Source organism: Diospyros lotus, chromosome 13, assembly GCF_014633365.1.
Source record: "Diospyros lotus cultivar Yz01 chromosome 13, ASM1463336v1, whole genome shotgun sequence".
Taxonomy (NCBI): Eukaryota; Viridiplantae; Streptophyta; class Magnoliopsida; order Ericales; family Ebenaceae; genus Diospyros; species Diospyros lotus.
The window spans coordinates 17,253,346-17,267,744 of record NC_068350.1 but is presented as its reverse complement, the minus strand read 5'-3'; the positions used below and the strand labels follow the sequence as shown (position 1 = coordinate 17,267,744).

General features: G+C 37.5%; 1 protein-coding gene across 1 annotated transcript; it reads left to right on the top strand.

The window, feature by feature from the left end:
* Positions 1–3,572: 3,572 nt before the first annotated feature.
* LOC127788275 (protein SLE1) lies at positions 3,573–10,179 on the top strand (the record flags this gene model as incomplete). The annotated part of the gene is given in 5 exon segments (XM_052316397.1): positions 3,573–3,731; positions 9,520–9,619; positions 9,719–9,762; positions 9,764–9,902; positions 9,905–10,179. Coding segments are annotated over 5 exon segments (489 nt in total), but the record flags the coding sequence as incomplete, so codon positions are not given.
* Positions 10,180–14,399: the final 4,220 nt, after the last annotated feature.

The following is a 14,399-nucleotide window of genomic DNA, read 5'->3' as shown; positions in this document are numbered from 1 at the left end:
ATTCTATAAAATTTTGTTATAATTTCATCCTTACTTTGATCTTAAAATTAGTTTAAATTGCATATTATTATGCATTTTGTGATTGCGTGCAAGTTTAAAAATATTAATATAAAAATATATATATATAATATATAAAATAAAAAAATGAATATAATATATGGATTGCATGCTCAACACTAGGAAGGCCCAAACCCAAAACAAGAAAGGCCCAAGCCCAACACAAGGAAAGCCCAAGCCTAACACAAAGAAGGCCTAAGCCTAACACAAGAAAGGCCCAACCCCAACACAAGCAAGGCCCAACCCCAACACAAGCAAGGCCTAGGCCCAAGTTGGGTCCACTTCAGGGTCGTATAATTGTTTACTCCAACGTCACCCAACAGGCGACCCCTGCCCCACTGCCCAATAGGTCTAGTCTACTCACACCCAAGAAATCCATAATCAAACCCGCACATCTAGGAACCTAATCCCCAAGTTGGGTTCAACATTATTTCGAAAGGAATGGGGGGGTACAAACCCCCGTAGGCTTTCAACAACTGAAATTCTAGAAGTCCCGGATTTAATTTAAATTATTCTAAATGAATAATAACTCAACAAGTAATGCTAGGAGCCAAATTGGAGTAAGGGAGGGGATCGAATTCAAGAAACAACAAGGACTTACAAGGAAGTTGTAAGGTTCACAAAGGGGGTTTAGAGCTTGCCTGTTAATAGAAGATTCTCACCTCCTTGCTCTGCCGCTGCACAAATTAGTAATTTTTACTAATTACACTAAGCTTTGATACAAGGCCTATACACGTATCTCCAATAATCTGGTTAAATCGGTATAAAATCAAGAATATAACAGGGATAAAAGGTCACTAAAAATTAGAAAGTGAAGAGAGCTTGCCTAATTTCGCAGATTTTTTACCCTAAATGCCCACGCATTGCAAAATAATAATAGCACTAAAAAAAGCCAAAATACAGCCTAAATATAAGATTTAATCCGTAGAAAATATTTAATACAAGCTGATTAACCTACCTCATCCTTCAGACCTTTAATTGCATAGAGTAAAATTAATTTTCTACTTTTTCCTTCTATTTTCTCCCAAATGCTCTCTGCTCTGCTCCCAATTTAGCTTCAATTGAAGCTTAAAATAGCCATCTAATACCCACAAAAAATCGGCCAGAACGCATGGCCAATTTGGCCTTAAAATTCATGAAAAAACAAAAGACGTGGGAGTAGCAGCATTGGCGCACCAGCGTGAGCCACGTGGCCGCACAATTGGCTTGCACTGACGCCCCAAAATGGCGCCGTTTTGGCCGCCCCTTGCTGCCCAAAATAATTTCTTCCTTCTCCCTAGTGCGCAAACCTCCCTACGGATCGATCCCGCATCCTCGCCCAAACCTCCCTCACGCGTGACCACTGGGCTAGCCACCATCCTCAACATATAAATGCCCTAAATTAATCTTAAGACCCCATAACTTCTGGAAATTCTCACATACACACCAACCAATAATAACTCCAAGACCCCAAATTTCCAATAATCACTTACCATTCCTACAACACACACAATCATTAATATTTCTCTTAAACCCGCAAATATTTTATAATCACCTTATACGTCATAATTAATAATTATCAACTATCCACTAAATTATTCAATCCCAATAAATCAAAAATTACTCCAAATGCAAAATTTAATAATTATTAACTACTCTCAAATTATCAGGATGTTACATTCATAGTGTTTTCATGTCAGTACAAGGATTTGTACGTAAAAAAACAAATAAAATTATGACTAATCACTGGATCTTATTGGCCAATTAAGCCCAGTGCAGGTTTATTCCAGAAATTAAATTCGGGCATGCTATTCAACCTAATAATCATCTATTCATTGAAATGGGTTTCTTTTTTAGGGGCAGAAGGGGATCCTAATCACCTAAGAGGCCAAAAATAAATTAAAATTTTATTATTGTTTAAAAATTACATTTCCATAATTTTGGGTCATCAAAAGTCTAGTATCATCATGATGTCGAACCAAGGATTTGTAGGGAAAAAAAACCAATCAAATTAAAAGGTCTAAGCATCGAGTTTATTAGGGCAATTAAAATCGGCCTGGGTTAATTTGGCCAATTAAGCCCAGCTATGCTATTGCAATTCAATCAATCAGTATTTTACACTTTGGTAGCCAATGAAGCCTGGTCATTTCCTTCTGGGCTTTATCCTCGCGTTAGGAAGCTTGGGCTCCTTGAACGGCCAATGGACAGTTGGGCTTTATATGAAGCCTGATAGGGTAATTTTATGGAATACATGAATTTTTTTTTCTTATTGTGAAAGGGTTAATATAAAAAAGAAAATGTTGCTTCTACAAACTGTTAATCCTCTTGTTCTATCTTGAGACCGCGATCACACTCAATCTCTTCCTACACAACTTCTATAAATCAAAGATTTTGTGAAATCCAACTATCTGATCTTCAATCCAATCGTATTTTCACTATCAAAGCACCCCAATCTACAGGTAGGTAAGTCTTAAGGTTTTCTCAGTGTTACTTTTAACATTGATCCATGATATATAATCATATATATGCGGGGTTGGGTATGGTCGAATGTTTAGACATAGATCTATGAAGATTCCGTCGTTGGATCTTGTTGGTGTTTGGGCATGTTGGTCTATGAGGATAAGGGTTTCGAGTGGTCACATCTGATGGTCGAAAACCCCTGCCTAGGGTAGTCGGAGGGACTATCTATGTGTTTTTCAAATTTGCCCAAAATTAAGAAATCAAATATAGGAAAATCCACCTGTTAAATCTATCCCATTGTTTTGTATGTTAACCCCCATGGCTTTGTTTTTGTAATGGTAGCCTCTGATAGTGGGAATGTCCAGCCGAAGGTGGTTGCTGGTGATCACTGGCAGTGGCAATTGTGGCCAATAATGGTCGCTAGATCCAAGATGAGCCTTCTGTAGCAAATGGATTTAAAGAATGAGATACCATCAAGCATTAAATCATATCGGTATCCTGTTTTTACCAACTGTTGTTTTTAAATTTTCATTAAATCAGTTGTCATTTTTAAACTATTTTGTGCAAAACCAATTTAAACTTTTGTTTAATATATTTTGTAGTGTGTCTTTAATTGGATTATTGAGCCATTTCAAATTGGTGCAATAATATAGAGGGTTTTGTACGAATTTACTTGTATGTTGTGTTCTAATGCAAAGATCTGTGATAGTTCTCATTTTGTAAGCCATTTGTTTTTTGTATTGTGGATTGGTCTTTGGGTGTACATTTTGGTTCTATTTGGCAGATTTACTTGTGGATTAGGTGAATGTTAATTTTTTTTTCTTTTTTTTTTTACGTCTAGTTTGCAGTGTTAACTGTGAAGGACTAGTTTATGGAATAAAATGGTTGAGGGGTATGAGAATGTCCAATTTTTGTTGGGGTGCCAATTAATTTTCTTTGATTTAAATTTTCCCTCACTATACTTATCTGTTCATTACAGGAATTAAACACATTTTGTTGGGGTGCCAATTAATTTGCTTTGATTTAAGTTTTTGTCTGATATGTATATTTTAATTCCCCACTAATGCTATGCATGAGTGATATGTTTATTTGAAAACACAATTTGTGTTATAACTTTTTACTATGAAAATTTTTTGCAGACCATCCACGTTAAAGTTAAGCAATGGTCTTCAGAGGAACCTTGTATTACCAGTGCCTACCTTAGCAAGTGGAAATACTCCTTCACGTTTTATAGGGTATGCAGTTAACATGATAAACCTTGGCTTCCATCATATTTATACAAGCATTGTAGAGTGACTATCATAGATGGAAGACAACGGGCACAGTTGCTAAGGAGATATAAGATGTGGGAGTGGGTGTACTTCCCCTAGGGTTTGAGAAGCCTTGCTGCAGCAAATTGCCTTAAAGAAGGAGATGCCATCAAGCTCCAGATCATGCGAGGCAGGACACCATGAATGGTTAATGTCCTTCCTGGCATGATCTAAAGTTTGATGACATCTCCTTCTTTAAGCTCATTTGCTACAACAAGGCTTATCCAATCATGTGTAAAGCACACCATAAGCTAGATTTTAACCAGATTGTGTCATTCATTAATTTCATAGTGGTTTGTTAATTCTGTAACATGTACATTGCATAATGTATATTTCAATTGAAATTTTTGTATATGAATCTCATGATCATTTTGGGGTGACATTTGTACAGCAAAATTCAACATCAAACAATGCATGTGTTTTCAAGAGTGAATGTCTTTTAAAGAGAATAAATGATGATTGCTTCATTTATTTTGGTGTGACATTTGGATTCATGGAGTCTAAAAAATGGAACATGCTATGAACATGGTTCTAATGGTATTGATACTGGTGGTGAAGAACAAATTGATCCATAATTAACATAGACATAGAATACAGTCTAATACCGATGACATGTGATTCATGCTATACTTGTATTTTTTGTAAGTAACTAATGGTAGAATTGTTATTATATATGTGATTATATTTTATATAAAAAATATGTTCTAAAACATATATATTAACCTAATGTCTTAATTTATTCTTTTTTATATATTTTATGGGAGGTCTGGTGATAATGTTTTAATTGATTTGGTATAATTTTTATACTATCTAAATCACTAAATTCATTAAAAAAAATTAATTTGAGAAGAAATATAAAATAAAATAAAATTGATTTCTCAATTTAAAGTCCCATAAATAGTCGATCGTACTACATACTTTATCAGAATAAAAGCCCAAAATAACACTTCATAAATTTGTACGAGTTCAACCCTAATTTTAGTGTTGCCTTGGATCTATAGTAGTTCATCCCTAGGCATGTGCACAAAAATCATAATTTCACACATGTTTTTCACATTAAATAATGGAAATCCATTTTAACCAAATATAAGACAGCTCTCTGTCTTAAGAAAATCATATATTCTGGTTCAAAAAACTTATACACATAAATGGCATTTTTTAGAACAAGTCTCATGTTGTTGAGTTTCTAATGAAATTGCAGGTGTTAAATTTATCCTTTCAAAATATCACAACCTCCAAATTCCCCAACAACAACCATCGCCTTGAAAACATCTCTTCCTGGACAAGAAAATGCGAACTCCGCCTTCTGCAACTTGAACAAGCTTTTACTAGGATTGGTAACTAGATATGATGAAGCCACTTCACATCCTGTTAAATTTACAAAAACAGTCACTGAATATTAGATTTAGCCTATGACCCGATAAAGGTGAAACATAGATAGTTAAATCACCTTCCAGATAAGGGACCAATCAACGATTAAGCAATTAGTGAATCAAGACAATTAACAAATTATGGTATGTATGATACATAAACACTACTACCTACTTTCAATTAACAAACATAATGGTGAACAAATAACTGGGTTACCGAAAGGATGACCGAAGGCGCCAATATTCAAAAAATATCCTAACCTAATTTGTCATTGTTGCCACTGGATGAAGCCCAGTTAGGCTTCATCCCATGATGAAGCCCAATGATTAATGATGAAGTCCGATCTATGAAGACCGATCAGACTTCATCAGATCATGAAGTTCGATTCGGTCATTAGGCTTATATATCTTGTCTGTACATGTGGCATGCCCAATAGTAATGTTGCTAACATACTCGATTGCCAATATATTTTTCTCTTTGAAGGCATTCTCGATAAAGCTGCACAAAAAAGCAAATGAAATATAGTAAATTGAATTAAAATTAGATATATGGCCTCTGCAATTGGAGAAAATCCAATGAGCAGTGGGAAATATTCAGAAATAGAAACACTTTAATTGAAAATTATACTGACAAAGTCACATCATTGAGTAGAAATCAAACCAAACAAATGGCTATCTCGGATTCAATATCCATCACTAAAACGATTAGTCATTTGATTTCATTATCCATTATTACTATTTCCCAACTATGATTCTATCACGTCCTCTTCCTGGGGACTTTGATATGGCACATAGGTAGGCATAAATGGTTGACCTATTCCATAAGTCAGCACCCAATTCACTCCATAAGCTGAATTCCAACCTTGATACTGAGCAACCAGCAAAGAGAATACAAAATTTTAGTTTAAATTCCTAAAATCACAAAGTATAATGTAGAAGGATATGATCTAACAACTACACACCATCAAATGTTGTGAGTAAGTCAATGGGGTTAGGACGGGATTTATTGCAACTTATGCTGCTTATGTTAGGGCTCGAGTAGGCTGTGTATTATTTTGCTTTAAGATATTTCCTTTCCTTGACTTCATAGTTACCTGCGCATAAGAACAGTCTCGGCACTTATATGCGAACATTTGATAGTACCAGTACATTAGAGATCGTAAACATACCTTATGTTTTTGGGTACTCGTTTCTAATGGCCCCTTCTTATGAATTTTTTTAGGAGCTCCCTTTCTTTTTGTGCACTGCAAATCCAGAATGTAACCAGATGATGTTTTTGCAGATTTGCCACACTCAGGACCGATTTGAACACTACCTTGGGAAAAAAGATTATTTCCATAACTTGTTCTTGGTCTCAATATGGCAAGGTCGTTCAATTGATTTTTATGCAACTCCATTAAATGGTTGGTCTGTTCATCATCATCTACTACCAAATTTGCCAACTTGGCAAATAAAGTATGCAATTGATCATATCTTACCTGCTTAGGAGTGCTAACCCAATCATCGTAATTGATCTTCACTCTTGTATATGCTCTAGGCACATCTCTCCTCCATCTCCTAAAGATATAATTGTCAAGAAGTAATGTCACACCATTTCGGATTAAAACTGATATAGCTTGTCTGTAAAGTATCCCTCGAAACTCGAACATGTGATAACTGCAAACAATGTCACACTTCTCTCTCTCAAACATAACCATAAATATCTTTCTCTTAATTATTTCCTTAAATTTGATGACTTATTCCACTTCGTACGTAGTTCCAAGACAGGCAACATCGGTAGAGATAATATTGTAATACATTTTTCCAGTTAGCCCGTCTTGAAATTCTTGAAATTTTGAGATTGTGTATACTTCCTGGAATTGTTTCTCCATACTATACCAAATTGCGCATGGTACCATCTATGAGTAGGACTTAAAATTTGCCTGGAACTCTTTTTCAACTTTACACCTCAAAGCTCGATCGTACTGTTCTACAAATAGCTTCAACGAGGTTTTCGAGGTCACATATCCGTCGAACAATGCATTCATATTCTTAGTCCTTTGTGTTGTTGACATCGCAACCTAAAAACTCATTCTAAAAAAAAAGGTACCCGATGGCCTCTTTCTCTAAAAAGCCCCGACAACTAATCATTATCATGCAATGTGTACATATCAATCAATGAACACCAACCCCATTCAAATTCTTCCGGACATTGAGACTCAAAGACCACTTCATGCACAGTCAAGGTTAGTGAATCCTTATGAGCATGCGCCCCAAGTTTTTTAAGCAACTTCTTCAGTATGTGCCACAAACACCATATTTGCCTCATGTTCGGAAAAACAATTTCAATGGCATTCTGCATAGCCCTATCCTAATCAGTTATTAAACCAATGGCGGCCTAACCATCCATGCACTCAAGCTAAGTCCAAAATAGCCAAACAAAAGTCTGAGTATCCTCACTAGATACTAAACTACATCCAAGTAACGTCGATTGTCCGTGATGATTCACACCAATAAAAGGGGCAAAAAGCATGTTGTACTTATTCGTCAAGTACGTGCAATCGAATGTGACAATATCGTCGAATTCCTTATATGTTTGTATACACCTATTATCGTCCCAAAATACATTCCTTAGTCGACCCTCATCATCCAAATCCACACTGAAGAAAAACCCAGGACACTGGGCTTACATTTTTGAAAAGTAGGCTTGTATTGTAGCTGCATCTCCCTCCCCAAGTCTTAATCGACTAACCTTATCAATGTAATTTCTATAGTCCTTCTCAACAAAAGATAGATTCTCATATCCACCCACTTCAACAACAGATGAGTTGTAGCTTTTTTGCATCGGAATACCAGCTATGTCGTTTACTTCAAGCTTTTGTTTCACTTGTTTACTCAATTATCAATTACATCGATACAACCTATATTTTGAAGGACTTGTTTTGTGATTATGCTCCAAAATAACTTTGGTAACACGCCATGTTCCTGTCAAATTTGTGGCAGCTGTGAACCTAGCTAAACACCCAGTTTTAATGGTTACTTGAGGCTTCAAAGAAATCCTTATATCACTAGTTCTCCAGCCTTCTCGACTATAAGAAAAAGTCACATATCTCAACAGCCTATCATCACCCTTCCTTGAATTTCTTTTTCTAACAAGAAAACCCACACTATAAGTGTATCTTTTGTAAAATTCAAAAATCGAGTTATGGGCTAAAATTCATCCCAACCGTAGGCACGATATCACAGGCGTTTGATGTGCATTCATTGTCCTTCCTTGCTTCAATCTCATCGTTGGCAACTACTGTATTTTCTTTGTTGGCAACTACTGCATTCTCTTTGTTGGATAATTGACAAAGGAAACAAAACAATTAGTAATTGAATTACTTGCATCCCCAAGCAAGCTTTATCTAATGATGAAGAAGTTTGATCAGACTTCATTATTGGATAAAGTCCAATCAAGCTTCTTTGTCATCGTTGGATGGAGTCAGATCAGGCTTCATCTTCATCATTGAATCAAGAATGATCGGGCTTTATCTTCATCATTGGATGAAGTCCGATTGGGGTCGTTGATCAAGCTTTATCCATGGATGAAGCCTAATTCCATATCGGACTTCATCCCAACAATGAAAATGAAAACCAAAATCAATTCACCTTTCTCTCTTCATCCAATGATGAAGTCTGATCAAATGAAGAGAGAAAGGTTAATTGATTTCGGTTTTCCTGAAATCTCTATTAGATTAGTACATAAATATAAAAATTTTAAACCAAGCAAGCTTACCTAAGTCCGACATTATCGCCACTGGGCTGATTAAGTCCGACATTGTTGCCACTGGGCTGATTAAGTCCAACACAGGTTTCTTTCGATGATGGTCGGAGGTCTTAAGGAATCTGGCAGTTGTGAGGAAGGTCGCGATTGGAGAGAGAGAGTAGGTCAGTGGAGAATTTTAAACACATAGATTGGCGCCGTCTCTTTCATCCATCGTTCAAAACAATAAATATTATCATGATATCTCATTTCGGTCATCCTTTGGATAACCTTCATTGTACAAGTAGCATTTTTTGCCTGATATTAGGACGTGTCAATCTGTGAGGCAATGTCTATCCAACCCACTGAGTAAAGCGCCTCTATGTCACCAATCCATGCTTCGTCTTCCTCCCGTTTGCCGCATCTACCCCTCTTCCTGTCTTTTCTTCTTCTTCCCTGCAACCACATTACACACACACACATATATATATGCATCTCTCCAGTCTCCATTGTGGCAGTACTCTTGCACTTAAATCTGGCGTCGTCTAGTGAAAGTGGTAGCTAGCTTGCTGACAGTTGAAGACCATATACTTATACATATATAACGGTATGTGGACAGGAGAGAGCTGAGTTTGACGCCAAGGCTAGGCAGGGACAAAAAGTCGTTCCCAGCGGCACAGGAGGCAAGAGCCTCGAAGCTCAGGAGCATCTTGCTGAAGGTATGTATAAGCATGTAACCCTACGCCCATTGTGTTTGTGTGTGTGTAGAACTCTATATCTTTGTTTGTATATATTTGTGTGTGAATATGAATTAGCAGGTAGGAGCAAAGGAAGGCAGACGAGGAAGGAGCAACTGGGGAGTGGGGACGGAAAGGTACCAGGAGTTGGGTCACCGGGGAGGCTAGACCAGGAAGGAGCATCTCGGAACCGAACGCTACCAGGAGATGGGCCGCAAAGGAGGGCTGAGCACCGTCTACAAGTCCGGCGGCGAGCTGGCGGAGGAGAGGGTGTGGAGATCGACGAGTCCAAGTTCCGAACCAGAGATCGCTAGCTTGATCCTCACTCCTCTTTCTAGCTAACTTCATGCTTTTTGTTGTAGCAGTAGCATGCAGCAGCAGTAGCAGTGGGTTTTCTTTGCTGTTCCTTCTCTAGGGCGTATCCGGCCGGCTTCTCCGCCGCCGGAGCAGAGAAGTTTGCTTTGTAGTTTTGGTTTTGCCTCCGTTGGGGCGCCCCTCTGAATGTTTCGAATAAAACTATACTAATTAACCCGATGTCTAAACCTTGATTTTAATTCATATTCGTCTATTTTATTATATAAATTAGTTTTATTTTAACATAATTTACCCTGACCCACGACCACGAGTTGTATAAGGCCGAGTTCCATGAATGGGCCTAACTCAGGCCGGGCTGTGCTGTGGGCCTGTATAACATGGGACTCGAAGGCCCGTTTGATTGTCAAGAAAATCTATTTTTTTAATTTCAGATAAAATAAAATAAATATATATTCAAATGTATTTTACATAATTATTTTCCATGAGATTATTATTTCTGAGTGTCTTAGTTTTAGAAATTACCCGAACATATTTTTACTAGTTTTAATAATTATTATTATTATATATTGTATAAATTAGAAATATAACTTGACAATAAAGGCATGTTTAGGGTTTGTGAGAGAGGAAAATAATAATAAAAAAAAAGAATTAACAAATAAAAAGGAAATGGGCGAAAGAAACAGAAGTTGCTGGACATTCCACTAATCCACTATTCTAGTGATCCTCCGTCCGAATCCCTCTTAGTCTCAGATCTTCTCTTAACGGGCTGACTGTGATATGAATTCTTATATAATCTATTAAATAAGTCCAAAAATTGTCAACTATACGCATTAGAAAATGGTATTAATATATTGTCTTCACCTTCCTAATGGCATTGGGTGACTGCTTCGAGTTCCATGCAAGTAAGTGCTCATAAATAAGGCTTCCCATAAAGGGGAAAATTATTTTTCTAATTTCTTAATCGATAAATCTATTTGGATAGAATCTATCTGGATAGAAAGATATTTAACGCTTGTTTTATATTATTTTATAATATTTTAATTATATTAAATAAAATAAAAAGACAATTTTAACCTTATAAAAATTCCATATCTTCACATGGTTCTTTCCTAAAACTCTCACCTAAAACTACTACCCAACACATTAAAGTTGCACATTTCCAAAGCAAAAAAATTAGTTATAAAAATAATAATGACAGTCATGACACTTAGGTGGCAGCACACCTGTAAGCACCCTCACCCGGATATCCCAATCGCCCGGTCAATCTGAACGAGAGCGCCTACATAAGAGAAGAGAAACAAACACAAGACAAAAATACCCTGGCATGCATACATACGAAGAATACAACAGCGGAAGCAAAACAATATACATGCACGCCCTCAAGTACCTTGCTGGGACAGCAGTCAAAGAGTATATAAACATATACTGACACCTGTGCCGACAATAAAAGATACAAGGAACAACCGGGCACAGTAAAAAATGAGAGTCAAAGACTTCTAACAAAACATCAGAGAAAGCGGGGGCAGCTAACTGTACACCCTACCGACACGGCTGGCTGCTAGGTGGCACGGTCCTCGCCCTCGACTTTAGCCTTACCCTTACCTGGAATGATGGAAAGCAAGGTGAGTCACAAGACTCAGCAAGTTTATATGAAAAGGAAGGCGGTAAATGAAACAGAAGAGGATATCATCCCAAATATAAACCCACATGTACACACAAGCCATGTGACGCAACAACGCAACAGTGCACCATAATAAAAACACATACCGGTCCTTGGGGCCCACATAAAACACCTGGCACCCAAGTCCCATACCAACCTGCCGCTGCCCTGGACGGTAACAAATACCTCCAGCAAACTTGTGCGCACTGTCCCGAGGCGGTACTCCCGTCACCCGTATTCCTGCCGGTACTCCCGACAGCCGAGCCATAGGCTCCCTCGAAACGGTACTCCCGTTCGAGAACTAATATCTACCAGTAACCATGCAATGCATATAAAATGCAAGGCGTAATGAGCATCAACGTGATACAAGGCGCCCATACATCCAAGCATCAGGCCATGCTCCGCCCACGTAGTAAATCACACGCGATGCATATGACCGTGCTGGATGCAATCTGACCAATCTAAAATGTCCGTGATCAAGCATAACCAAATCATGATAATCCCATCATGCTGCCCGTACCCATGTGCATACCAAACCATACAACAAAAATAAAATAAAATATAACCAGGCATGCTATAATCACATAACGGTAGAGCTAGTCGACAATGTCTAACACCGGTCAGTGGTCGGTGACCAGGAGAGATCATCTAACGGCCTAAAATAGACCTACAACAGTCACACCGTCACCGTACAACTAACCCTTGCTCCCACTGCCCAACCACTCTAGCCAATAAATAACCGGAAGTCTAATAATAATACCCGACAACTAAGAACCTAGCCCCGGGTGAGTACGACATCATTCCCATAGGTTTGGAGGTAATACAAACCCCCGTAGGCAACCAACGATTAATACCCTCGAAACCAGGTTAATAAATTAAATTATTAAACACACCGTTTAAATTCCATAATTTATTAACAGCTAAATATAACGAAGGGAGGTCAAATAAATTGACATCGAAAGAATCGACAATAAGGGTATAAAGAACTTACCTTTCCGGAGATAGCCTTAAGCTCAATTTGACCAAACACGGTCAAAGTTATACAAACTGCAATATTTCAATTATTGACAAAATTAATAAAATTGGGCCCCAAATGAAATTTCAACCGCAGAAATTATTAATTACTAAATTAATTACATACCTGGATAATTAAATCAGGGATTAAACGGAGTTTAATTCGATTTTTGAAGCCCCAAAATTCTCAGATTTCCCTCGCGAGCTGCTGTTCTTTCTGTCAAAATTTGCTCACTATTTGAGCAAAAGAAATGCCCAAAATCAGGCTTAATTCGCGGCCAAAATTGGCCAAAATGAGTGGCCAGCGCGCGGCCACGTGGCAGCGCTAGGCGGCCACCGCCTTCAGCTCAAAACGACGTCGTTTTGACGTCAAGGGCTGAATTAAATCAGCCAAAATTCCCCAGCCTCGCGCGCCTGCTCGCGGATTCGATCCCGTATCCGCAGCCGAGTCACCCTCGCGCGCGACCGCTCGCGCCCGCACTCGCATCTAACCTATATATGTTTTAAGTTATATTTAATGTGACTTTTGGCCTCTTCCGCGATTCACGCCAGCCTCCCTCCAACTTCCGGAAATCACACTTTCGCCCCCTAATTTAATTACAGTTATGCCCGAACTTTCTGAAAATCACACAAATTAATTTATTTTAATTTTTTTCTTTTTCCAGAAATTCATAAATAACAAAATTAATTATCCTAATTTCTTATTTCCATAAAATCATATAATTAAATTTTTTATTTAATCCCAACAACTTATTTTAATAATTCTTTTAAATCCAATTATCCCAAAATTAATTTAATTACCATATACGGGCGTTACAACACCATTGGCTGTAATTAATGTATTCTCTTTGCATTCTACTTCTATTTTATTTTATTTATGGATTATTTTACTTTGTCTGAATTAGTTGATGCACGGGATGACTAAAGACATCAAATGATAAAAATTCTCATTTTGAAATTGCCACCTTGCTTCAAACTAAACAGACGAACTTCATCTGTGTTGAAGTCCGCCCACACTAGGCGAACTGCATCTGGCGAACTGCATATTTCATCTAAGATGCAGTCTGTGCTGGCAGACTGCATCTTGGCGGACTACATCTAAGATGCAGGTTGCATCTAAGATGCAGTCCGCCAGATACAGTGCTGGCAAACTATATCTTAGATGCAATCCGCCAAAAGTTGAGGCCTGCTTGAACTATTGGGCAGGCTTCATTACTGATATTTTTGTCATTTGATATCTTTAGTGATCTCGTGCGTCAATCAATTCGGGCAAAGTAGAATAACATGTATTTAAAGCCATTGTAACTCTTTGAGATTCTAAAAATTCATTAAATCAGGTGAGAGACTAAAATTTAAATTTAACAAAAAAGAGAGATAATGAAATTTTGAATTGTAATTAGAGAGGATATTGTTAGTAAATAAAATGTTAAATGACATAATTATCCTAACCTCAATAATTAAAATAACAAAAAAAAAAAACAATTCTATCTTGATAAATTCTATCCAAATAGCAAGTTGCTTTGTTAATTGATGGCACGAGGGGTTACATTAATAGCTTAATTAATCTGTCGCAAGTCCAACATTGCATAATCAATGAAGTTGATTCCAATCCTCAAAAACTTGTAGTTAATTACAAACCCACCCTTGAGTTGAGGTTAGATTGCGGGACCAATATTATCCTCCTTGGCAGGTTTCAGACGACGAGGACAGGATCTTGTCAACTGGATGGAAAGCTACATTGATATTGTACAAGATCTTGTCCTTTTTTAGGAC